General features: G+C 47.0%; 2 protein-coding genes across 3 annotated transcripts in view; one reads left to right on the top strand and one right to left on the bottom strand.

The window, feature by feature from the left end:
• The first annotated feature begins 2,950 nt into the window (after positions 1 to 2,950).
• arpc5la (actin related protein 2/3 complex, subunit 5-like, a) lies at positions 2,951 to 9,145 on the top strand. Its single transcript, XM_066643977.1, has 4 exons — positions 2,951 to 3,571; positions 5,815 to 5,886; positions 6,023 to 6,199; positions 7,940 to 9,145. The coding sequence occupies exons 1-4, from the start codon at positions 3,428 to 3,430 to the stop codon at positions 8,000 to 8,002; spliced, it is 456 nt and encodes a 151-aa protein (XP_066500074.1). The 5' UTR covers positions 2,951 to 3,427; the 3' UTR covers positions 8,003 to 9,145.
• Positions 9,146 to 11,984: 2,839 nt separating this feature from the next.
• golga1 (golgin A1) overlaps positions 11,985 to 25,257 on the bottom strand; it is a 19,274-nt gene continuing 6,001 nt past the window's right edge. For both annotated transcript variants that reach the window (XM_066643959.1, XM_066643960.1), the window contains 20 exons: positions 24,562 to 24,659; positions 24,444 to 24,476; positions 24,047 to 24,163; positions 23,597 to 23,766; positions 22,752 to 22,863; positions 22,108 to 22,203; positions 21,861 to 21,986; positions 21,648 to 21,743; positions 21,355 to 21,450; positions 20,568 to 20,663; positions 20,305 to 20,457; positions 19,550 to 19,645; positions 19,273 to 19,362; positions 17,802 to 17,904; positions 17,537 to 17,697; positions 17,255 to 17,413; positions 17,071 to 17,130; positions 15,425 to 15,682; positions 14,030 to 14,116; positions 11,985 to 13,526 (listed from right to left, as the gene is read on the bottom strand). In XM_066643959.1, the coding sequence (XP_066500056.1) occupies positions 13,446 to 13,526; positions 14,030 to 14,116; positions 15,425 to 15,682; positions 17,071 to 17,130; positions 17,255 to 17,413; positions 17,537 to 17,697; positions 17,802 to 17,904; positions 19,273 to 19,362; positions 19,550 to 19,645; positions 20,305 to 20,457; positions 20,568 to 20,663; positions 21,355 to 21,450; positions 21,648 to 21,743; positions 21,861 to 21,986; positions 22,108 to 22,203; positions 22,752 to 22,863; positions 23,597 to 23,766; positions 24,047 to 24,163; positions 24,444 to 24,476; positions 24,562 to 24,659 (2,288 nt within the window). In that variant the 3' untranslated portion in view covers positions 11,985 to 13,445. The remainder of the gene's footprint in view (positions 13,527 to 14,029; positions 14,117 to 15,424; positions 15,683 to 17,070; positions 17,131 to 17,254; positions 17,414 to 17,536; positions 17,698 to 17,801; positions 17,905 to 19,272; positions 19,363 to 19,549; positions 19,646 to 20,304; positions 20,458 to 20,567; positions 20,664 to 21,354; positions 21,451 to 21,647; positions 21,744 to 21,860; positions 21,987 to 22,107; positions 22,204 to 22,751; positions 22,864 to 23,596; positions 23,767 to 24,046; positions 24,164 to 24,443; positions 24,477 to 24,561; positions 24,660 to 25,257) is intronic.

Genomic DNA, 25,257 nt, shown 5'->3' with positions numbered 1-25,257 from the left:
CCCCCTCCACTAACAAGCTGCGCTGATAAAACTTAATTTAAGGGGGAGCAGTGGGTTGCCATTTCAGTTCCCATTAATCCCCACTGTGGTTCTATGCTTTAGGAGAAACCTGTAGATTCTTACACAGATTCAGTTTAGTTTTTACTGTCTGGCATCCAAGAACTGGCCAGGTATCTCACACACACACACACACACACACACACACACAGAAAATAAAGGTCTACAAATGCTGTATATTCCATAGGCGTCGTCTGTCATTAAACTAACCATCAATTTACTTTAAGTTTTCTCCATTAAGTTATGACTATGATTAATATACAACACTGTGCCACTTACGTAGGGTTAGTGAAGCCTTATGAACATGGCCCTGAAGTTGATTGTACAATGACACAGCGAGTTTGTGTGTTATTTTACAACAGTTGTTAGTTTATAACAGCAGTGAGGATGATGACATCCATCACAAATCTCGAGAGACCTTTCTGGAACGGGTAAACCTTCAGGGCCAAGATCTTCCATTCCATTCAAAGCTCTTCGGCTTTGTGAACCATAAGTCCGCCGTTATGAAAGTCCTGAGCATCTCATGAAGCCGGAAACACACAAGCACGATACACTTTTATAAAAACAACTGGAGTTAAGCACTGGGTCCAGTCCATAACCCCCTACACCGGGGGCTTTACTCGTATAAATCTCACGCAGCTGACGCCAAGACAAAGATGAAAGTAAACATCTCTAAAAAAGTGGAGGAGGGTCCGGTGGAATGCCCCCAAGGGCTGGACACTCACGGTCAGGGTAAATATTTGTGTGGCTCTGGTAAAAATGAGAAAGAGGATGTAAGCTGGCCAGCGATAAAGCCTGGACACACACACACACACACACTCGACTGTTATCGGCCAGGGGCTACACGTCCAGAACAAAAGACTCGGTCCTATGGCCAGAGTTAATGCGGTCACGTACTGAGACGACTGGATAAACACTGAGGAGTGAGTACAGCACATTAAACCTACACTCAGATAAAAGCAGTGGATTCTTTTAAAGGTGATTTAACACCCGCAGATAAGCTTCCTTACAACGGACATGACCCGACATTAACATCTATACAGCATCGGGTCTCACAACACCCACTTAAAGGTGATGTTCGTGATCGTTATCAAAAAACCTTTTATAAATTCAGAATGTTTTCTCTCCAGTCGATTTCCACTAGGACTCAGTATAATGTGTTTACGAAGCAAAACAAACTCTCTCTCTCTCTCTCTCTCTCTCTCTCACTCACTCTCTCTCTCTCTCTCTCTCTCTCTCTCTCTCTCTCTCTTTCTCTCTCTCTCACTCTTCCTCTCTCTCTCACTCTCTCTCTCTCTCACTCTTCCTCTCTCTCTCTCTCTCTCTCTCACTCTTCCTCTCTCTTCCTCTCTCTCTCCCTCCCTCTGTCTCTCTCTTCCTCTCCCTCTCTCTCTCTCTCTCTCTCTCCCTCTCTGTCTCTCTCCCTCCCTCTCTCTCTCTCTCTCTCCTCTCGTTTTCTCTCCCTCCCTCCCTCTCTCTCTCTCTCTCTCTCTCTCTCTCCTCCCTCTCTCTCTCTCTCTCCCTCCCTCCCTCCCTCTCTCTCTCTCTCTCTCTCTCTCTCTCTCCCTCCCTCTCCCTCTCTCTCTCTCCCTCCCTCCCTCTCTCTCTCTCTCTCTCTCTCTCTCTCTCTCCCTCCCTCTCCCTCTCTCTCTCTCTCTCTCTCTCTCTCTCTCTCTCTCTCTTTCTCTCTCTCTCACTCTTCCTCTCTCTCTCACTCTCTCTCTCTCACTCTTCCTCTCTCTCTCTCTCTCTCTCACTCTTCTCTCTCTTCCTCTCTCTCTCCCTCCCTCTGTCTCTCTCTCTCCCTCTCTCTCTCTCTCTCTCTCTCTCTCTTCTCCCTCTCTGTCTCTCTCCCTCCCTCTCTCTCTCTCTCTCTCCCTCCCTCCCCCTCTCTCTCTCTCTCTCTCTCTCTCTCTCCCTCCTCTCTCTCTCTCTCTCCCTCCCTCCCTCTCTCTCTCTCTCTCTCTCTCTCTCTCTCTCTCTCTCCCTCCCTCCCTCCCTCCCTCCCTCCCCCTCTCTCTCTCTCTCTCTCTCTCTCTCTCCCTCCCTCTCTCTCTCTCTCTCTCTCTCTCTCTCTCTCTCTCTCTCTCTCTCTCTCTCTCTCACTCACTGCTCATGGCAGAGACATTGGGAGTTTTTTAGACAACGGAGAGAATTCCAGTCTTTATAAAGCACAAACCAAGATGAGGACATTGCTCTGTTCCTGCTCCATAGATGGGTAATATTGACTTATTTCTGCTGTTTCTGATCATTTAAGGTGGGAATGTCTCCAAACTCAGGAGACGGCTAACTGCATTAGCGACAGTGCTACAAAACTAAACAGCTCCAGTTACTAATGAGTCTCTGTGGGAATTCAAACAGTGAACTCACAGACAAATTAAACTTGGTCCTTTAAAGTTAAACTTAGACCTTGTTTCCTTTAAAATGAACTGGCCCTGAACTGGATACAGATAATGAATAAATGAATGATTGGCAAGTTTGGGGAATTAGCGACCTCTCTGGAGGAAATATGCCACTGCATGAAGTGTGTGGAGAACATTTTGTAACGTGTGTTGTGCTGTGTTAATAAAGGCGTTGGGGGACCTTTATTTTGGAAATGATTTATGTTTAATTCTGACGAGAGAGAAGTTTATTGGGGGATTATCGATGATCATTAAAAAGTTCATTAGAGACAGTATTGAGCACCGTGGCTCTAAAAGGACGTGGAGCTGGAGAAAAACCCCCACTGCGGAATAAAGTCTGAAGAGTTCTGCTGCCATCTACAGGCTACAGCACGTAATACATCTGCGTCTACTTTCACATTCTCTCTCTCTCTCTCTCTCTCTCTCTCTCTCTCACCCTCCCTGTCTCAGGAAAACCGGAAACACGTCATTCCTTTTCCACTACAGTTCTGGTGTGAGTGTGTATGTTTTTCTCCAGTCCGCTCTGCGGCTGCGGCGCGTGGCCATGCGCGCGCTCACGGACAGGTAACAGTAACGGCGCGCGGTACCTGGTTGCGGTCACAGGTGAAGCGTTTTTATTTGGTTTTGCTGTTGTTGGCGGGAAAACGGTTCCTGCGAGACTCGGGAGAATATTACAGCAGCAAAACATTGCCTGGGATATCAGAGTCAGAACCAGAACGGTGGGATATCTGAGTCAGAACCAGAACGGTGGGATATCGGAGTCAGAACCAGAACGGTGGAAAACAGCAAAACAAAATTAAGAACATTAGACCGCTGGGACATCAGAATCAGAACCTTAGAACAGTGGAACCCTAGAGTATCTAAACGCTGTTTAAACATTGACACGTTCTGAACTTTTGCGGTTCCATTCAGACCCTGAGTCCCGTCCCTAGCCCCATCCCTGCGAGTCCCTCTGGGCTCTGGTTCTGATGGCGCGGAACACGCTTCCGTCTCAGTTCCGTCGACTGGACATCGACGAGTTTGATGAGAACCAGTTCGTGGATGAGCAGGAGGACTCGGAGCAGCAGCAGCTGGACCCGGACTCAGCAGAGGTGGACGCGCTCATCAGGAGATATCCGAACCTAATCAGAACCGTATTGTTGTTGTTGTTTTTATTGATTAGTGTAAAGAACCGAGTGGTTTTGACAGGAGCTGGTTCGTGATGATTACAATGTTGTGGTCAGAGCGTCTCCAAAGCGGCGGGTTCTGTGGGGAGTTCCCGGTGTGCTGTGGTCAGTCGTCATTCCTCGGACCACATTTTGGCAGGTGCTGCCCACCGCACACCGGGAACTCCCCACAGAACCGGCCGCTCTCAACACACCCCCCACCTTTCAGGGGACAGTGGAACTCTTCAGCAGTGTGGTGCTCTTCTGTCAGTGGTTTTAATCTTGTGGCTGTACTCTGTCCTGTGGAGCTTGTAGCGTCCGTGTTTGTGTTCGCCGCGGCTGAGAGGAAGTCTGGGAAAGGAGGATGAGACTGGTCAGGAGTCTGGAGTGTTGACAGGTGACACACGAGGGACTGGTTTTCTTGCTTTGACAGCACTGGACGCTCCCTTCACTGTACTCAGCAGAGGAGAGGAGAAAAGAGGAGGATGGAGGAGAGGAGGGGGAAACAGGAGAGTGCAGAGAAGAGGAGAAAAGAGGAGGATGGAGGAGAGGAGGGGGAAACAGGAGAGTGCAGAGAAGAGGAGAAAAGAGGAGGATGGAGGAGAGGAGGGGGAAACAGGAGAGTGCAGAGGAGAGGAGAAAAGAGTAGAGAAAGAAGGAGAGGAGTTGGTAAGAGAAGAGATGGGAGCAGAGTTGAGAGGAGATAATAGCAGATGAGATTTGAGGAGAGATGAGTAGAGAAAGGGAAAAATGTAGAGATGTGGAGAAGAGAGGAGAGGCTTTAGACTAGATGCTGAAACATCGCTGTGAGGGTTTGATGGCATCCACATAAACACTGAATCAGGTGCTGATTTGGGTTGATGTTGGACGGAGCTCCTTCACTCCAGAGAACACAGTTCCACTGTTCCACTGTAACCTCAAGCTCCATGTCATGCTTTTTCCTCAGAGATTAAAGAAGTGGAGCTGCGTGAATGGAGCAGGAGACTGTTCATCTTTGAGTTTCTGACGTGAGGAAGCTCCTCTTATTCGACTTTGTGCTTGTCTTTGTTGAATCGGGTTAGTGTCGCTGGAGTGTGGCGTTTCTGGGACAGAGAGAGAGAGAGAGAGAGAGAGAAAGAAACAGAGAGAGAGAGAGAGAAAGAAACAGAGAGAAAGAGAAACAGAGAGAAAGAGAGAGAGAGAAAGCGAGAGAGAGAAACAGAGAGAGAGAGAGAAACAGAGAGAGAGAGAGAAACAGAGATAGAGAAAGAAACAGAGAGAGAGAGAGAAACAGAGAGAGAGAAAGAGAAACAGAGAGAAAGAGAGAGAGAGAGAGACAGAAACAGAGAGAGAAAGCGAGAGAGAGAGAAAGCGAGAGAGAGAGAAACAGAAACAGAGAGAGCGAGAGAGAGAAACAGAGAGAGAGAGAGAGAGAGAAAGCGAGAGAGAGAGAAACAGAAACAGAGAGAGCGAGAGAGAGAAACAGAGAGAGAGAGAGAGGGAGAAACAGAGAGAGAGAGATGTGGAGTTCAGATGTTCTAATGTGTTTACGAAGCCCCAGTGTCTGTAAACGAGTGAAAATACAAAGTGTTTTTGTAACAATGGTCATTTTTTCCCCCTGAAACATACCGTTCCACCTTAAAAGATGTGGAGCTTCTGAACGTAAACAAACCAGAGAGAACTGCGTTTACTCAGTCGTAGACATTCCCTTTAGAAGCCTTCATGTTTAGTCTGTAAGGATTGGCGAGTTTGGGGAATCAGCGACCTCTCTGGTGGACATATGCAACTACATGAAGCGTGTGGAAGGACATTTTGTATCGTGGGTTGTGCCGCGTTCCGTTAGGTTAGTCCTGACCTTTTGAAATGCTCTGACCAGCACTTTACAAGCTGTTGTTACTGTTGGAAAAGAGGTGGTGGCTGGCTCCTTGTGTCGCAGGTTGGTGGTGGGTGTGTGAGACTGTGAACTTTAGTATCGACTGATTTTATTGGTTGGTCAATGTATCAGTCAAACCCTAGTCTGTAGACCTAAGCTGTGTCTATACTCACTACACAGTGCACTATTATAGGGAGCTGAGCTCAGGAGGGTAGTGAACGATTTTGGACACTACCTCAGTACCACGTGGGACTGAAAATAGTGCACTATTACGTGAACAGAGCACAGTTTGGGACACAGCTCGTCTCAGTAGATTAGTGTTGACAGCCTGTGTTCCTTAACCCTGCCGTGATGCACAGGAGAGATGATGGCTGCGTTCCAAATCGCTCTGAGGAACCCCCCCATCAGCTCCAAAAACCCGGCGGTGAAGGTACGAGATTTTAACTTCACTCAGCAGAACAGTCCGTGTTAGTTCACTTCTGATCCCACAGTCATCTCTCTCTCTCTGTTCCCTTCATCTTCTTCTCCTCTATCTCTTTCTACTTCTGCCCCCCCCCTCCTCTCAGGAGCGAGCGCAGGCAGCAGTGCTGCGAGTGCTGACCTCCTTTAAGAGCAGCGATATCGAGACAGCGGTGAAGTCTCTGGACAGGAACGGTGTGGATCTTCTGATGAAATACATCTACAGAGGCTTTGAGAAACCGTCGGACAACAGCAGCGCCATCCTGCTGCAGTGGCACGAGAAAGTGAGAATTCATACTGGTCGATGTGACATTGTCCACGGGTGTGAGTGACTGGGTGAATGTGTACAACTGTCCACAGATGTGATTGTGTGACTGGGTGAGTGAGTGAGTGAATGTGTAAAACTGTCCACAGGTGTGATGGTGTGACTGGGTGAGTGAGTGAGTGAATGTGTAAAACTGTCCACAGGTGTGATGGTGTGACTGGGTGAGTGAGTGAGTGAATGTGTAAAACTGTCCACAGATGTGATGGTGTGACTGGGTGAGTGAGTGAGTGAATGTGTAAAACTGTCCACAGGTGTGATTGTGTGACTGGGTGAGTGAGTGAGTGAATGTGTAAAACTGTCCACAGGTGTGATGGTGTGACTGGGTGAGTGAATGTGTAAAACTGTCCACAGGTGTGATTGTGTGACTGGGTGAGTGAGTGAGTGAATGTGTAAAACTGTCCACAGATGTGACGGTGTGAGTGACTGGGTGAGGGTGTAAAACTGTCCACAGGTGTGATGGTGTGACTGGGTGAGTGAATGTGTAAAACTGTCCACAGATGTGATGGTGTGACGGTGTGAGTGACTGGGTGAGGGTGTAAAACTGTCCACAGGTGTGATGGTGTGACTGGGTGAGTGAATGTGTAAAACTGTCCACAGATGTGATGGTGTGACTGGGTGAGTGAGTGAGTGAATGTGTAAAACTGTCCACAGGTGTGACGGTGTGAGTGACTGGGTGAGGGTGTAAAACTGTCCACAGGTGTGATGGTGTGACTGGGTGAGTGAGTGAGTGAATGTGTAAAACTGTCCACAGGTGTGACGGTGTGAGTGACTGGGTGAGGGTGTAAAACTGTCCACAGGTGTGATGGTGTGAGTGAATGTGTAAAACTGTCCACAGATGTGATGGTGTGACTGGGTGAGTGAGTGAGTGAATGTGTAAAACTGTCCACAGGTGTGACGGTGTGAGTGACTGGGTGAGGGTGTAAAACTGTCCACAGGTGTGATGGTGTGACTGGGTGAGTGAGTGAGTGAATGTGTAAAACTGTCCACAGGTGTGACGGTGTGAGTGACTGGGTGAGGGTGTAAAACTGTCCACAGGTGTGACGGTGTGAGTGACTGGGTGAGGGTGTAAAACTGTCCACAGATGTGATGGTGTGACTGGGTGAGTGAGTGAGTGAATGTGTAAAACTGTCCACAGGTGTGACGGTGTGGGTGACTGGGTGAGGGTGTAAAACTGTCCACAGGTGTGATGGTGTGACTGGGTGAGTGAGTGAGTGAATGTGTAAAACTGTCCACAGGTGTGACGGTGTGAGTGACTGGGTGAGGGTGTAAAACTGTCCACAGGTGTGACGGTGTGAGTGACTGGGTGAGGGTGTAAAACTGTCCACAGGTGTGATGGTGTGAGTGAATGTGTAAAACTGATGGTGTGACTGGGTGAGTAAGTGAGTGAGTGATGGAGAATGTGTAAAACTGTCTACAGGTGTGACGATGTGAGTGATTGGGTGAGGGTGTGTGAGTGAATGGGTGAACGTGTATCTCCAGGAGAACTCCTGAGAAAATAATGAGAAACCCTCCCTGCAGTAAAGCAGCGTTCATCCAGAACGTCCCCTGAACACATCTGGGAAATAACTAATGATATTATTCTCTCAGCTACGACACTGTACTTCACTGCTCTCCACCGACAGGCCACGAGTTTATAAATGATTCTCTTTTTCCTCTCTCTCTCTCTCTCTCTCTCTCTCTCTCTCTCTCTCTCTCTCAGGCGTTTGCTGTGGGGGGTCTGGGCTCTATAGTTCGAGTGCTGACTGCGAGGAAGTCTGTTTAAAGAAAAGCAGCTATAAAAAACGAGAGCGCCACGGAAATGTGATGAATCATTTTTTTTCCTTTCGACAAAATGGACGTGTTTTTATTTTCTTTTTTTTTTTGCTCTGCTCTCATTCACTCGCCAAAATCTGAAATTCATCATCAGGAGGGGGTCATTTTACTCGAATACAACATGTTCCCTGCAGGGGTGTGTGTGTGTGTGTGTGTGTGTGAGATGTTATTTGATTGGTTTCTTTGCCTCCTGAAGTTACAACAGAGATCTAATGCGTTTTCTTTATTGCTTAGAGAACAGCTCATATGTTTCTCAGCGTCTAAACTGTGAAAAGCCTTCAGAGGTGTGTGTGTGTGTGTGTGCTCCCAGATAAGTACACTGCAGAATGCTGTCTTATCCAGTGAAATCATCTAAATCTGATCAATATCTTGATTATTTCTCATTGTAAGATTGTTGTAAGAAAACTATAAGAAAAGTAAATTAATTTCTAGGTCATTTTTACTAGTTTTTCTCTCTGGTTTCCGCTGGTCCTCGTGTGTCAACACAGCCCCATCCCCTCGGACCCCGAGGAAGTTGAAACTCGGAACGCCTCACTCCTCGGTGGGAACTAGACGCACCATCATCAACTCTCCAGCAGTGGTATGTACTCCTCAGCTCCACAACCTGAGAGACGTCGGTTCATACCCCTCCTCTGGCGAGTTGGTGCTGGTTCGTACGTCAGGTGTGAGGCCCCCTTCGGGTTCGGGGGCCTGGGCTTTTGTGGTAGCACCGCCCTGTGACGGTTACAAAGTGATTTATTCAGAGAGAGCAGCGTCTGGTTTGACTGGTAGATCACTTTCGCTTGTTTGGTGCTTTATTTTTGGAAACGATCTCAATTATATCAGTGGAATTAGACACTTTCACTGGATAAATGCACTTTAAAATGGTGTAAAACGTGTTAAATTCTTATAATACCATCACAACAGTCTCAGAACGAGAAGCGCAGGCTGTGATTAGTCTCTTTAAGTCCAGACGACGTTTTCTTTTGTACAGAGATCAGAATGCGGTGTAATATATAATTGTAGGTTCTCTCATAGTGTGGAATGGGGTTTAAAGGGTTTATTGTGAAGTGCCTGGTGCAATAAAGATCACACATCTTATTGTTTCCGTCTCTGTTTGGTTTTAAGGCCCACAGCTCGCTCTGAGTATTCAGACACCCATTGGTCGCTGAAGGAACAAGGGTCCACGAGCTTTAGCCGTATGTAATGTATCTTTCAGGACTTCCTTGGACTAAATCATGGAAGGTGAACAGGTGCAGGAGGTGTATAATCTCTACATTAAAGGGAGCGTCTACGATTGTGGGGAAATGGAGCTGCAAGCTCTGCGTCTTTTAAGGTGGAATGGTGTGTTTGAGGAGATTTGTAACTGGATTTAGTTTTGTAGCACTGTCGCTAACGCAGTTAGCCGTCTCCTGAGTTTGGAGACCGCTCCACCTTAAGTGATCAGAAACAGCAAAGATAGTTTAATATTACCCCCCTGTGGAGCAGGACTAGAGCAACATCCTCATCTCGGTTCATGCTTTTCAACACTTGGAGTTCTCTTCGTTGTGTAAAACAACTTCAAATGCCTCTGCCTTGAGCAGAGAGCGAGAGTCTAGCATACCAGACTGAGCCAGTTTGTTTTTCCATTCATTTACACACACCGGGGCTTCGTAAACACGTTAGACCGGTTTCCAGTGCAAATCGACTGGAGACTAGCGAATGGTGAGGGAATATCTGAAGGCTTTTAAAGCAGGGGTTGAACTGGGATCCTCTGAAGCAGCTGTACATTAGCTTCAATCTGCATGCTCAATGCCAGGTGTCCACCAGAGGGGTGTAACCTAGTGTTCCCTCTTATTCAGAGTTGCTTGTGGTTAGTACCTGCCAAAAGTGGTCCAGAAACATCCACAGTGTCATGGGCCAAGGCCTGTCACAGTGACTCATCCTAATCCTGTCCTTTCACTTGCTGTCTGATATAGCACCCCCTCCTCAACAGGGGGCGCTGTGACTACATCATCGCCTGTTTGTGGACACCACCTCCTTGAAGAAGACGCACACATTCAGTCAGGAGGCTCCAGGCCTTTGGTGGCTACAGCGAGGGAGAACTGTGGGTTTAAGGTGTTTACTGTAAAATATTGACAGTAAACAGACTTTAAACCGAACCACAACAAACTCAAGCACCTCATTCGTGACCAAGGTCCGATCTGAGTAACAGTATCTTACAGAATCACCCTTCAGCAACTCATACTGAGAATGAGAATTTACACAGGAATGACTCTCTCTGTCTCATAGTCGTTTATTATGAGACTGTCTTAGAAAAAACTAATTGGAAACCTATCCATTGTTATGTGATGTCAAATGTCCTTTGAGATACTGTCATAACTATGAGATAGTAAGCTATTATTAGCAAGCCACTGTTATGAGATAGTCTTTGAGTTAGTAAGTCATTGTGAGATAGTATGTCATGGGAAATTAACCATAACATTAAGATTGGACATTTTTATACGAAATGAACACTTAAGTGACTTTATAATAATTTGAAGTGGTGTAAACAGGCTTACGTAGGTTTAGTTGTGTTTTTAAATAAAGTGTGAGACTGCAGAGAGGAAACAGTGCTCTACTATTTACAGAAGCACACACCAGTCACCAGCAAAACTCAGTATAATTTATTCAAGTCTTGATACTCTCCAAAAACCATGAAAAACCAAAGAGGTAGTGGTTTCTTTCTGAAGCAGTGGATGCCATGGATGCTGCAGAAATCAAGGTCTGAGAGCTGTGATTGCTACAGTTTCAGGAAAGGAAACTTTGAGACGGTTGGGCTCCAGGGCAGAGGTGCGTACGTTCATAAATTTCATGCGTGAGATTTAAGCGAGAAAAAAAAAAAAAAAGTACAAAACACAGGTCTGATCACATCAGGGAGAACGCAGTGAGACGAAACAGAAGCTTCACTGAAAGTGACCTCTCGTCAGGTCAGACCACCTTAAATCCAGTCCCTACAACTAACATTTCTCTTTAGAAACAGTTTTTAAAATGTCATTCAATTTTTAAACCTATTTCTCGGCACTTGTACTTGTTTTAAGTGATTGTAAGAGGATAGTTCCAGTGAACATGTGCAACTCCACTGACAGATGATACTTTTTGACCTGTTTTAAGAAATAAATGCAGTTCATTTCGCTGATTTCTTCAAGAAAGTGATTGAAACAGGCAAAGTCATCCACCCAAGCAACAAGACACTTTGTCTCTGGAGAAAATCACTCACAAGTTGAAAAAACTTTTAATTCAGTCTCTGAATGAGAAATATTAACTGTGGTAATGGCTAGATTTAAGATGTTTTCATTAAATTTGGGGCTTTTCTTTTGCAGCGCAGATGTTCATCATTTTTTTGGCTTGTTAAGACCATAGTCTCATATTTAAAAATATATATCTAATCCAAGTTAATTTTATGGAGCAACTTCAGTCCTTTTTCTTGTTCTTAAATAAGAGCTCGACAGCTATTAACTAAAAGAAGCTAGCAGCCACCAGTCAGAACGACTCCATTTGACGCAAAGGCTAGTTTAGCGGCTAATCCTTCACAGCGGTGGTAAACTAGCCTTTTGTTTTGGACACTGTAGCGCCCTGGATGTTTAAACCATTCCTTCACTTTAACAAATCACTCCCTCAGTTTAATAAAGACTCTTATCTGAAGCTAGACAGCGCTTTTGTTCAAACAGCTGCTAACACAACCCGACTGGACAGCTCAACACGCCTGGAGAATTCTGATTCCATGTCAGCTAACAGATGCCCACACATGCTAACGCTGGGCTTGTGATGGTGGCCATTAAAGACACCCAGACAGCGAGGATAATCGAGCTCTCCAGGGACAAACTCGCTCCATTTGATTAATTTGAAGGAATTAATTTTTATATCAAGGGAATTAAACATAAATCAAAAAGACTGTTGTTAAACTGAGGGAATTTATTTATTTAATAAACATTTATTTTAGTTATTTAATAAACAGATAAATTGTTTGTTAAAAGAATCACCCAAAACACGTTTGGAGTCCAACCTCTGCTTTGGTTTAGAGCTAAGAGGCTAATTTGGCTAAAAACACTGGAAGTCAATAGTCACACTAATACCTTTTGTAAATACAGGCCAAATATGTACTTCAAACGTGTCAGTAAGCTTCAAAAACACGTTTTTAAAAATAATATTTAAAATACAGACACATTATTTACACACTTCATGGAACTACATTAACAACCACATTACGCCCCACACTCCTGTACTCTTCCACCACCTACTGGAGGCTAGTGCGCAGGGCGTGTTTTTGATAAACTGCTGAAGAAGCAGGTTAAATCAGGTTCATCCAAAATGGGCGTCTCGTTTTTCAGCTCTGTGATGAATTGGTGTTTTTGTCTGTTTATATTTCGGTGATATACCCTCTGTTCCACCTTCAGTAAAGACCTGGATGTGAGAGACAATGCATGTGTTATGGCTATTTGGGTGACTACTGAGTTCTAGTGTTTGTTAGCAACATTAGCCTCATAGATGTAGCTCTAAATGAAGGGAGTTAAAGCTGGACTCCAAACAAGACTCGACCAGTCGACCACAGCTAGGGTCAGTAGGAAATCACGTACACTGGATTACTCGCTGAACTATGCCTTTAGATCATTTTTTATATTTTTGCTAGTTTTTAAAATGTTATCTGGCTAAATGCTTAGGATCTCTGAGAAATAATAACACCCACTGCTTACATACTGTTTCCTGCCTCAATTTTACGTTCAAATCAAGCCCAGAGTGATCTTCATTTCCGGAACAGGCCTGAAGGGGTCCGTTATAAGGCGAACATGCATCAGTCCTCCAACCGCAGCTCATCCCACAGAATAGAAAACTGCTCTAAACACAGCGGCAAGGAGGGGGAAAATTATACATCCCATGATTTTATAAACCTTTCATTCAATATGTACAGGGTTCATATATAAATAGACGTATGGAATGTACTTCATTGTCATTTACACACATACACAAGGCAAGTTAAGGTAAGATGCATTGTTAAAATGGGAGTCTATAGCAATGATATTTCACCGAAACCAGTTCTCCGCTGATGGCTCATTGGTCTGGACATGCACGCCGCGTCCAAGCGGTTCCCTCCGAGTCCGTTCGCACAGAAAACGGCGCAGGAAAACCCTTAGTCCCTGTTTTTAAACAGGTATCACCAGCTCTAACCGCTGGAGCATTCAAACTGGGTTCTGACCCGAAGCCAAGGAGCGATCCTGAGATTCAGCTCTGCATTTTGCCCAAAACCCAACACCGTGATTCTTCTGATCCTTATAAAGACGAAAGCCGTTGAAGAAAAGTCGAGGCACCACGCTGTTCTCCAGCCCCACGGACGAGAGGGATCAGCCTCTGAGGAACAGCAGGAACGTCCCTCCCCCTCTCCATCACCCACCTTCCTCTCAGATCCAGCCGCTGGGCACTCCGGAGATGGACGGCCGGGCGATGCCTTTGGGCGACGGCTTGGAGCCAAACCACGACATCTGCACGACAAAAACACAAGGGGTTGATTTTAGTTCTCTGTAGAGGAGCGTAGCACCCCACCAGAGTGTGGAACGGTGGAACTGCGTTCCCTGGAGCGATGGAGCTCCATCTAACACCTCTGGGAGGACTTAGAGTACGAACACATTTTAAAACAGTGTCACCTCATGTGAGGGACCCACTCTATGGATCATAATTTCTGTGCATTTATGATGGAATCTAGAGAGAGAGAGAGTTGTGATGAACCTCCAGTGAAGAGGAGCGTGGCGGACGCAGCTGGAGGGTATAAATACCTACACACTGCTATTTTTGACACCAGGCGAACGGTTAGAGCTTAGATCGGGGGCACTCTGCCTCATCTCCTGACCCACATCGCAGAGAGTGGCCCAGTTAACACAATACACAGAGTCACAGGGCTGCACATGGTCCTCTCTGTGTGTGTGTGTGTGTGTTTGTGTTTGTAGGGGAACTGTATGTAGACAGAGGTTCAGCTGCACACACACACCTTGTACTCCAGCGTCTGTTTCAGCATGTCTTCTTCTTCTCGTGTGAAATGCAGAAGCACTGAGACCGCTCTGATCAGCTGGAACGCCTGGGGGTGGGGGGGGCATCAAAGAAACATCAGCAAACAAAAGAGAGAAGAGCAAGAAAGAGAGAGAGAGAGGATTTTATCATTCTTAATCCATCCATTATCTGTAACCCTTATCCAGTTCAGGGTCACGGTGGGTCCAGAAGCTACCTGGAATCATTGGGCGCAAGGCAGGAATACACCCTGGAGGGGGCTCCAGTCCTTCACAGGGCGACACTCACTCACACACACAGACATTTTTGAGTCGCCAATCCACCTACCAACATGTGTTTTTGGACCATGGGAGGAAACCAGAGCACCCGGAGGAAACCCACGCAGACACAAGGAGAACACACCACACTCCTCACAGACAGTCACCCGGAGGAAACCCACGCAGACACAAGGAGAACACACCACACTCCTCACAGACAGTCACCCGGAGGAAACCCACGCAGACACAGAGAGAACACACCACACTCCTCACAGACAGTCACCCGGAGGAAACCCACGCAGACACAGGGAGAACACACCACACTCCTCACAGACAGTCACCCGGAGGAAACCCACGCAGACACAGAGAGAACACACCACACTCCTCACAGACAGTCACCCGGAGGAAACCCACGCAGACACAGAGAGAACACACCACACTCCTCACAGACAGTCACCCGGAGGAAACCCACGCAGACACAGAGAGAACACACCACACTCCTCACAGACAGTCACCCGGAGGAAACCCACACAGACACAGAGAGAACACACCACACTCCTCACAGACAGTCACCCGGAGGAAACCCACACAGACACAGAGAGAACACACCACACTCCTCACAGACAGTCACCCGGAGCGGGAATCGAACCCACAACCTCCAGGTCCCTGGAGCTTTGTGACTGCGACACTAACCTGCTGCGCCACCATCATTCTTAATGTAATATGTAAATCTACTTTGCCTTCAAAAAGGCTACCGATCTGAGAGTGTGTTTTACAGTGTCCTGTACTGGGTAGCATTTTCAACGGAGGTGCAAAGCATTCTGGGCCATTTTCACTGCATAAATGCCTCAGGAATTATCACTGCTCACTTTCTCATAGTGTTTACAATATAAACGTGACCGTGTCAAGTAAGGGGTTAAAAATATGACAATATTTGATGTTATTTGTAACACAAGGTCACAGGGCGGCTCAACACGCTTGGAGGAGAACACTACCTCTCCAGGTCCTACACCAGCTAACAGACTTTGAATGGGGTGGGAAGTGAGGTGTGTGACAGTGAATAACGTGACTGAGAGACTGTGGGGGTTCGGTAAGTGCAGGACGCACTGAGGGTCACTGACCTCGGCCTCTCTGGACGACATGAACTTGAGCACCACGTGTTTGAGATACTCGAAGTTGATCTCCCGCGTGTCCGTCAGGTCCGAGCTGTTGATGACCGTCGTGTGTGGGGTGTGAGCTGCGGTGTTTGTGAAGCTGGGGGCTGGAGTTTGTGTGGTGGCCGGGACAGGGGTCTCGGTGGTGGGCTTCTCCACCGGACGCTCCGGACGACCCTCTGGAGGTTTCTCCTTACTGTCCGAGTCTGCGTCCGGCTTCAGCTTCTGTTTCACACGCAAGAAAACGGAGGAGCGTTCGTTATCATTATCATTCATATCGTTATTAATGTTGAGGACAAGCACAGCAACGGATTGGCTCGATCTATTCATCCCTCACACACTAAACATTCTTTGCTCGTTCACCAACTCATACGCTCCCTCCCTCACTCCTCCATTCACTCTCTTGCCCCCTCCTTCATTCACTTGCTTCCTCGCCGACTCCCTCCCTCCCTCTAAATCATTCATTGCTGCACTCTCTAGTTCCTCGTTCCCTTCTTTCTTCCCTCACTCACTTTGTTCCCTTCTTTCTTCCCTCAATCACTTCCTCTTTTCCTTCCTTCCTTCCCTCACTCACTCGTTCCCTTCTCTTAACTCCCTCAAACGTATTCCCTTCTTTCTTCACTCATTCACTTCCTCGTTCTCTTCTTTTATTCACTCCTTCGTTCCCTGCTTTCTTCCCTCACTCACTCCCTGATTCACTTGCTCCCTCGCTGACTCCCTCCCTCCAAATCACCCATTACTGCACTCTCTAGTTCCTAGTTCCATTCTTCCCTCCCTCACTCCCTCGTTTCCTTCTTTTTTATCCCTCAATCACTCCCTCATTCACTTTCTTCCCTCCCTCACTCCCTCGTTCCCTTCTTTTTTATCCCTCAATCACTCCCTCATTCACTTTCTTCCCTCCCTCACTCCCTCGTTCCCTTCCCTCACTTACTCACTCCCTTCTTTCTTCCCTCGCTCACTCCCTTCCCTCCCTCACTCACTCCCCCGTTTCCCTTTCTTCCCTCCCTCATTTCCTTTCTTCCTTCCCTCACTCCCTCGTTCCCTTCTTTCTTCCCTCCCTCACTCCCTCATTCCCTTCTTTCTTCCCTCCCTCACTCCCTCATTCCCTTCTTTCTTCTCTCAATCACTCCCTGATTCCCTTTCATCCCTCCCTCACTCATTCCTTCCCTTCTTTCTTCCCTCCCTCCTTCCCTTTTTTCTTCCCTCCCTCCCTCATTCCCTTCCTTCTTCCCTCACTCACGCCCTCGTTCCCTTTTTTCCGTCACTCCCTCCTTTCTTCACATACTCACTCCCTTGTTCCCTTCTTTCTTCCCTCCCTCACTCCTTCCTTCCCTTCTTTCTTCCCTCCTCACTCCTTCCTTCCCTTCTTTCTTCCCTCCTCACTCCCTTCCTTTTTCCCCTCACACGTTCCCCTGCCTCACTCATTTGCCTCACTCACTTTCTCCCTCGTTTCCCTTCTTCCCTCCCTCACTCCCTTCTTTCTTCACTTACTCACTCCCTCATTCCTCCCTCCCACAGAGGAGAATCACACTTAGCCAGTTTTTCTAAAGTGGCACTATTCGGTGTCACTGTGTCCTTGTTCTTATAACTGATGATGAGCCCCCAGCACCCACCAGCTCCTTCTGCAGGGTCCTCTTCAGTTCGGCCAGTCTCTGCTGGAGCTGTTTAATCGTCTGTAAGGAACATTGAATCCCACAGTTCATGTTTGACAGGTAACATAAGCAGAACAAACAAGGTCACACACTTCACAGGGCTTTCAGTTTATTGTGTTTACCGCTTGATGTTCGTGAGCCTCACCTTGTTCTTCTCGCTCAGCTGCTGCTCCAACTCTTTGTTGGTTTTCTGCAGCTGGTCAAGGTCGGCCACGGCCACGGCCCCGTTCTGTTCGCTCACACACACCTCAGCATCCTGCAGCTGAGCTGTTAGACTCTCCACCTCGCTCTGTAGATCAAATACCTATCAGACACACACACACACACACACACACGTTTACATATATAAGGAAACAAAGGTGATAAAGACAGACGTCCGAGGAAAGCACCACAGAAACACACACACACACACACACTGTTCTCTGACCTTTGACTGGCAGGAGTCATGCTGTTGCGAGTGTGTGAGGAGCTCCTGACGCAGGGATTCGATCTCAGAGTTTTTCTCCTGCTCCTTTAGCGCCATCTCAGAAAGAAGAGCTTCATATTTGGCTTGAGCTGAGGAGAGACTGGATTGGGCCATCTGTAGGTCTACAAAACACACACACACACACACACACACACACACACACAGCTCAGACACAGACACACGCCGCCTCCCGTCTAAAACCGTGATCTGTGCTTTAAAATCTCACCTTCCCTCCGAGTGCTAAGCTCCGCCTCCTTCTGGCCCACCTGCTCCGTGAGGTGATGCACTTGCTGCTCCGCCCTCTGCAGGGACTCCGACATCTGGGCCACCTGTCAGAGACGGCAGACACGGCCCAGGGCCGTTAGGAGTGAACGATTAACGGGGGGCTGTGGCCTGACGATGGGAAGCTGAAACTATTCTGGTGACATTCTTATACAGCTTTCCCTTTAACAGTGAGGGGGGGGGGGGGCACCAGAGGTTACTGTGCATTACTCAAGGCGACCTCCAGTGGACACACAGGAGAACCACAACAATAAAATCAGCCCCTGTCCTGGAGTGCAATTTTCCAAGCCACAAAACGCCCTCATTCTTCACACTTTACACTCACTAGGAACATGTAAGTCATCTAACGCACCTTTAAGTGTAAACCAAACTAGACTCACTCCCTGATTCACTTGCTCCCTCGCTGACTCCCTCTCTCCAAATCACTCATTACTGCACTCTCTAGTTCCTCGTTCCATTCTTCCCTCCCTCGCTCCCTCGTTTCCTTCTTTCTTCCCTCACTCACTCCCTCGTTTCCCTCTTTTTTATCCCTCAATCACTCCCTCATTCACTTTCTTCCCTCCCTCACTTACTCACTCATTCCCTTCTTTCTTCCCTCCCTCACCTCACTCACTCGTTCCCATCTTTCTTTCCTCCCTCACTCCCCCGTTTCCCTTTTTCCCCTCCCTCATTTCCTTCTTTCTTCCCCTTTAAGTGCAAACCAAACTAGACTCATGCACAAAAAGCATCAGAGTGCACTGACATCTCCATTCAGACAAGTGCTCTGGGTACAGGGGAGTCATTTTATGGTGCTTTTCCACTGCATGGAACCCACTCGACTCGACTAGGCTCGGATATTTTCTTATCCACTGGCCGAATCTGGTCCTGGAACCAAGTCCTTTTTCAGTCCCTGCTCGCTTACGGTTCCATCCGAGCCGAGTAGGTACTAAAGGGTGAGCTGTAAACCCTGCAGAGCTCTGATTGGCCGGAGACCTGTCAATCGCCACAAAATGCAGAGCCCCAAAATCTCTGAAGTTACAACAGCGTTCACATTTTTTTCTTCTGACTCACAGCAGAAGCTCGTAACATTCCCCCGAGGGGTTCAAACGACAAAAATCTCCAGCTGAACGTGCGACGAGGAAAACTGGGGCATGGAAAAACAACGAGTAAACAGTGCTTAACTTTACCTCCGGCGCTGTTGTGGTTTTCAAAGCCCGCGGTTCCTGTAGGAGACAAGGTACAGGCAAAAATAGAGCTGAGGCGAGTGAGGTCGAGCCGATCCCATGCAGTGGAAAAGCACCATTAATGTGCAGTAATGTCAGGACCCCCCTGTCCCTTCTATAATATCCACCCATGTATTCCACTAACATTCGAGTAGCTCCACTGCTCAGGTTTCTGTCTGTCTCTATATCCCTCTGTCCACTGAAATGCCGTACCTGCTGCTGGAGCTCTTCTCTATGTTTTCTTGTTTCCTCCAAAGCTTTAGCGATCTCCACACTCACCGTCTGCCTGCTGCTCAGCTCCGTCTGACACACACACACACACACACACACACACACACCACTGTGTAAATGAGAGTTTTCTCTGAGCGTATTATTAGAGAGTGTCATGAGGAATAAAGGAAAAAGGGGTGGAGGAAGGGCTCTGGGGTTTATGTATGTGGCCTAATATTTTATTATTTCAACACATCACCCAACACCTGTAAAGACTCACTCTGGACTGTTGGATTTCTGCTGAGAGTTTCTCCACAGTTCTCTCCATCTCAGCTTTATTTCTCAGGAGGGAGGCCTTCTCTTCTTCAAGCAACCTCTGTATATTTACACACACACACACACAGAGAGAGAGAAAGAAAAAGAGAGAGAGAGAGAGAGAGAAAGAGAAAGAACGAGAGAGAAAGAAAGAGAGAATGAGAAAGACAGAAAGAAAAAAGAGAGAGAGAGAGAGAAAGAGAAAGAACGAGAGAAAAAGAAAGAAAGAATGAGAGAGAAAGAAAGAAAAAGAGAGAAAGAGAGAGAGAAAAAGAGAGAGAAAGAAAGAAAAAGAGAGAACGAAAGAGAGAAAGAAAAAGAGAGAAAGAGAGAGAGAAAGAAAGAAAGAAAAAGAGAGAACGAGAGAGAGAGAAAGAAAAAGAAAGAAAAAGAGAAAGAGAGAGAGAGAAAGAAAAAGAGAGAGAACGAGAGAGAGAGAAAGAAAGAGAACAAGAGAGAAAGAAAGAGACAGAGAAAGAGAGAGAAAGAAAGAGAGATTCACCATCAAGACAAAAAGAGTATTTTTCACATGCATCTGCACAGTACTTCACAGTCTTCCCTGAGCCTTGGCCACTAGGGGGCAGATCACAGCTGAAACACCCCCTGGACCAAAAAAGGCCTTCCTTGATGCCTTCATCCTCCATTCCTGCCACTCCTGCTTCTCTCTGGGTTCACAACAGAATCAGGACTAGCTTGACCAGAAAAACATAGCCCACGCACCGTGCTGTCCTGGTGGGCGCTGTTCTCCGTCTTCCTCTCCCTCTGCAGCGCCAGGATCTCCTCCTCCAGTTTAGCCGTTTTCTCCAGCCCTCTCTGCCTCTGAGTGCTGACCTGCTGCTGTAGCCTCTCCCTCTCGTCCAACCACTCCGCCTGCTGCAGGACACAGGCCAGAAGGTCACACCTCCATTAAACCACTTCAGGTTAGAGGCACCAGTTCTGAACATGGATTTGGATCATTATAAGTGTGGTGGAGTTTAAAGTACCAGTTTCTCTTTATGGGCTTCACTCTCCGCCAGCTCCTGCTCCAAACACTTCAGCTTCTCTCTGGACTCCACAAGATTCCTCTCCAGATCAGCAATCTGAACCAGAACACACACAAACACACAGATTTCTAATGGTGCATGTCCACAGCACAGTACCCTACTCTACTCAACTCAGCTCTGATCTGTTCTGTCTCTTTTCTCCGGTTCTGGTTCTGGAAGCGGGTTCTTGTTTAGTGGCTGTTCTCTCGTGGTTCAGAGCGAGTCGAGTAGGGACTAAACCGTGGCGTGTAAACCCTGCAGAGCGCTGATTGTCCAGAGAGAGTCGTCACTCTACGCCACGCAACGCAGACGACCAGCACCAACTCTCCATCTGTAAAATCTCCAGCTGCAGCAGAGATCACGTTTGTTTTTATCCGACTCACGACGGCAGCTCGTAAAATGACGCCGTGGTCTTTTGAAGAGGTTCAAACGCTCCTCGGATCGGTGGCCGACGAAAGAATCCAGCGAGAGCTGGACGCTGCAACAAGGAAGGAACAAACTCTTCTGATCTGTCTGAACTGATGACGGAGCTGTGTTCAGTCCCAAACAACAACAACACGCCGATACACCATGAGTAAACACCGCTTAACGTTACTGCCGCCGTTGTTGTGGTTTCCAAAGCCCGCTGTTCTAGTTTCATTGTGGTGTGCTGTGGTAGTGGAAAATGAACCAGGGACCAAACAATGAGTAGAGTGGGTGCCATAAGAGGTTGGGACCAGGGTGAAGCGAGGAGTTCAGGATTCCTCACCTGCGTGTCTGTTCTCTCTCTGTAGGATCTGGACGAGTCGTCCTTGTGTCTCAGCAGCGTCTGGAGCTCCGACACATTAGTGTTTAACCTAGAAATCTGTCCAATTCACACACACACACACACACACACACACATAAATCAAGGAGTCATCTGGGAAAGAAAGGACTCGCACAGTCCCTCTGAAACCTATCAGTTGTTTAGCGTCTGACGTTTCTTAGATTAGTTTGCACTGGAGCTACGAGGCTAATGTAGCTAACACTAAAGGGGGCGCTGTAACTCTGAGGGTAGTGTACCTGTGCTTCCAGAGAGCTCACTGCTGTCGTGTGATTGGTTCGTTCCTCCAGCAGCTGAGCCCTCAACTCCTCCAACTTCTGCTCCAATGCAGATTTCTACAAACACACACACACACACACTGTATGATCAGAAGTTTCTCGCAACAACACAAGGTAAGATTTGGTATTTTTGCTTCTGGGCTCCCCCTACAGTTGAAGAGTGTGTGGTTTTACCTCCTTGAGCAGCTCCTGTAGATGTTCATCCAGAGAGAAGTTGGCCTCCAGCCTCCTCTCCAGAGAGAGTGCTTTCTCTTGAAGATCAGCCAATAGTCTCTTTCTCTCCTCCTCCGTCACTGCAGCCTGCCCAATCACACGACAGCGTCAACACTCTCATGCATCACCACAGGCTCTAGTTTACAAAGATATGTGAATGTAGCAATTACTGTTATTGATATTGCAGTGTGTGTGTGTGTGTTTGTACCCTGCTCTTGTGCTGTTCGTGCTGGAGCTTCAGTTCGTTGTGTTCAGTCTGTAGAGTCTCTAAGGACTTCTGTAAATACTGCGCATCGCTCTGAGCCTGAAAGGGAAAGAGTCTCTTTTGAACACACACATGCTACTCTACAAATGGTTTGTATTTAGAACGTAAAGTGCTGTAATCTGTACCCGAGAACACATCTGCCCGTATGTCCCGGTTCTCCCCGGGCCGTCAGCTGTGGCTGTTATTTCAGTTTATGATCAACATTAAAACGTAAAGGACACCAGCTCTTAATTACAGAGAGTTTTCATTGCCACTGGGTTCTGTTCTGAAATCATAAACTCATACACTTCTCTGGCCTTTCTTTTTAAACTTTGTGAAAATTACTGATGACAAGCGAAGCATCTGGAAGCAGCCAAGTACAGTGGGTGAGGAGTGGGCGGGGCTTATGACCCAAGCACACACAATATGGAGCTGTTTATTTGAAGTTGCTAATAAAAGGGGGTTTGTTTAAAAACTGGCTGAAATTGCCACCTTATTGTTTTCTCGCAGGGACCCTCCCACTCACCCTGTCACACCTCGTTCCGCAAATATGACGCCGTTCAGCTCTTCCTATCCTTTCCTGAGTGTGTGTGAAGGTGTGTGTTTACCTTCTGAAAGTCCTCAGACACTTGCTGAACGAGCTGCTGCAGCTCCTTCTCCCTGGAGTCCATCTCAGAGATCTTCCTCTCTGCCTCGTCTCTTTCATTCAGCAACTCGTCTCTGTCACAGAGAGTCACAGTTACAACTGCCACATTTATTCTTTCAACAGTTCACAAATGAGTCTCACGGCAGGGTCAGTAAGGTCAGTGTTCAGTGCCAAATATAACGACACACAGTTTAGCTCTGAATGTTTTTGATTAGTTCCAGTTGTGTTCTGTGAAAACCCCATATGGTGTTTACACATTAATGTGGGAATCTGGAGCCCACCAACCCACACACTGTGAAACAAGACCAACCAGTGTTTTCTTTGTGCTGCACAAGTCAGAAAACACGGGATAAAACAAGAACAGAAGAAAGAGAACAGAGCGAAAACGGCTAAAAAACAGAGCTTCTGCTCCTCGCTCCCCACTGCTGTGCGCTCGGGGGCGGGGTGAACAGCGAGCGGCTCGTTATCATTTAAAGGAACATTACGTAAAAATTGGGTTTACCCATACTTCATTTTTTCAGAACTGTATTGAAATCAAAGGGAGGGGGAGGTTTCCTAACCATCCTCAAAAGTTACCTAGTGTAGTTTCTGCAGTGCTGAGAGTATCAACAACAGAGAATCTGTACTCACTCTTACAGGTCAGTGAAGCACCAATGAGTGTTAACTTTAAGGTAAAGGAACCTGAACAGGCACCATTAAGACAGGAGGAGTACGCTGCTGCGGGGTTTAATCTTTGTGGGGTTTTGACCAAAGTGGGTTTCATTAAGACCCAGAACTGTTATCATGCAGTTGTTTATCTGCAGGTACCTCTGAGCTCGTAGCTGAGAGTTGACCCGGATCATATCCTCGTGCTCTTCCCCGAGCTCGTAGAGTTTGTCCTGGGTTTGAGTGAGAGCGAGACGAGCCGTGCTGAGCTCCTCTCCTCTTAGCTTCAGCTCACGCTCCCGAGAACTCAGCTGCTCCTCTTTCCGCAAAAGCTGCAGAACATCAGGATGAGAGACATGAGGGATATAAACCACACGGATGAAGTAGGGTTTCCTACAAGAACTAAAATGCTTCTGAAACAAACACACAGTGTTAGAGCAGCCCACCACCCACGGAAATCCAGAGGAGGGCAGGTCTGTGGTCAGAAACAGACCAGAAAGTTGGAGCCACGAGAAAAACGTGTTTAATTAAAGTGGCGGTTTAGTTAGTGTATGTTTTCTAAAGGCTGACCTGTGGCCCTAGTGTGTGTTTGTTTACAGTGTGGTCTTTCACCATGTGTTTGACTTTGGCGAGTTCCTGCAGCTGGAAACCCTCGAGCTCGTCCTGTTCATCTCTCTTCTGGAACAAACTCAAACTCTGCTCCAGACGAGCTTCTAGTGAGGCTTTCTCCTGAGAGAGAGAGAGAGAGAGAGAGAGAGAGAGAGAGATAAAGAGAGACACACAGAGAGAGAGAGAGCGAGAGAAAGAGAGAAAGAAAGAGAGAGACACAGAAAACACCATACAGAATCACAACAGAGACCCTGGGCAAAACTCCAAATACGACATGTGTCCCATGATTAAAGTGGTAAATTGACGTGGGCGTGTCTTACTGTGTTAATTACGGTTCTATGAACTCATAAAAGATTCAGGAAAAAAATAAGCAATAGATTTAACAAAATAAATAAATTACCTGCTCTAAAGCGGCCATCTTCTCCGTCCATTCCTGCAACAAACACAAGTGTCACTCAAGATCTAGAAGCAACATCTGGTGCTTCGATCCACATTAGGAACGACGTTTCATTCCCCACCTGATCTTTCTTCTCCAGAGCCAGCGCCATGCCCTCCGCCATCTTAGCTCTGTTTGACTGGAAGGACTCATTCTGCTCCTGTAGCTTCCTCAGAGACGCTGGGAACACACACACACAACAGGAATGACAACGGCTTCTATAGCTTTACAAACTAAGCCTGGCCTTGAAATGCAGCATTAAAGCAGAGTTCAGTGGTTAGATGCTGTTACAAAGCGGGAAGAATAAAAAAATATACATATTTCACAGCTTCAGGTTCATTTTATCCACCAGGATCCATGCTAACGTTTGATTAAGAGTTCATAAAATAATAAAAACACAAGCTAGAGCAAACAAAAGAGAGTGTGAAAGGGAGAAAAAAAAATAGAAACCAGTAGTGACTGGTAGTAGATATAATGAACATGCAGCTGGAAGAGAGTGGACTGATCCTTTAAAGATGAAAGCATCATCGGAGCAGGATCCTGGGAGCGATAGCGGCAGGTTGCAGATGTCATTGCAATGTTATTAGTGACGGAAATCATCGCTTAATCCAGTGTTTAAGCCTTCAGTAGCAGGACTGAGAGCTGAGTGTTAATCCATGCACATATTCATGACATTATTAGTGGAGGGATACTGTGTAGATGAGTATACTTTCAAAACAGTCCACCTTAAATTCAGGACTTCAACCTTAAAACAACTGCTAGCTTAAACCAATCTGAC

This window comes from Hoplias malabaricus, chromosome 14 (genome assembly GCF_029633855.1).
Source record: "Hoplias malabaricus isolate fHopMal1 chromosome 14, fHopMal1.hap1, whole genome shotgun sequence".
Lineage (NCBI taxonomy): Eukaryota > Metazoa > Chordata > Actinopteri > Characiformes > Erythrinidae > Hoplias > Hoplias malabaricus.
Note: the sequence above shows the minus strand (reverse complement) of the source record. Positions and strands in the feature narration are given on the sequence as shown.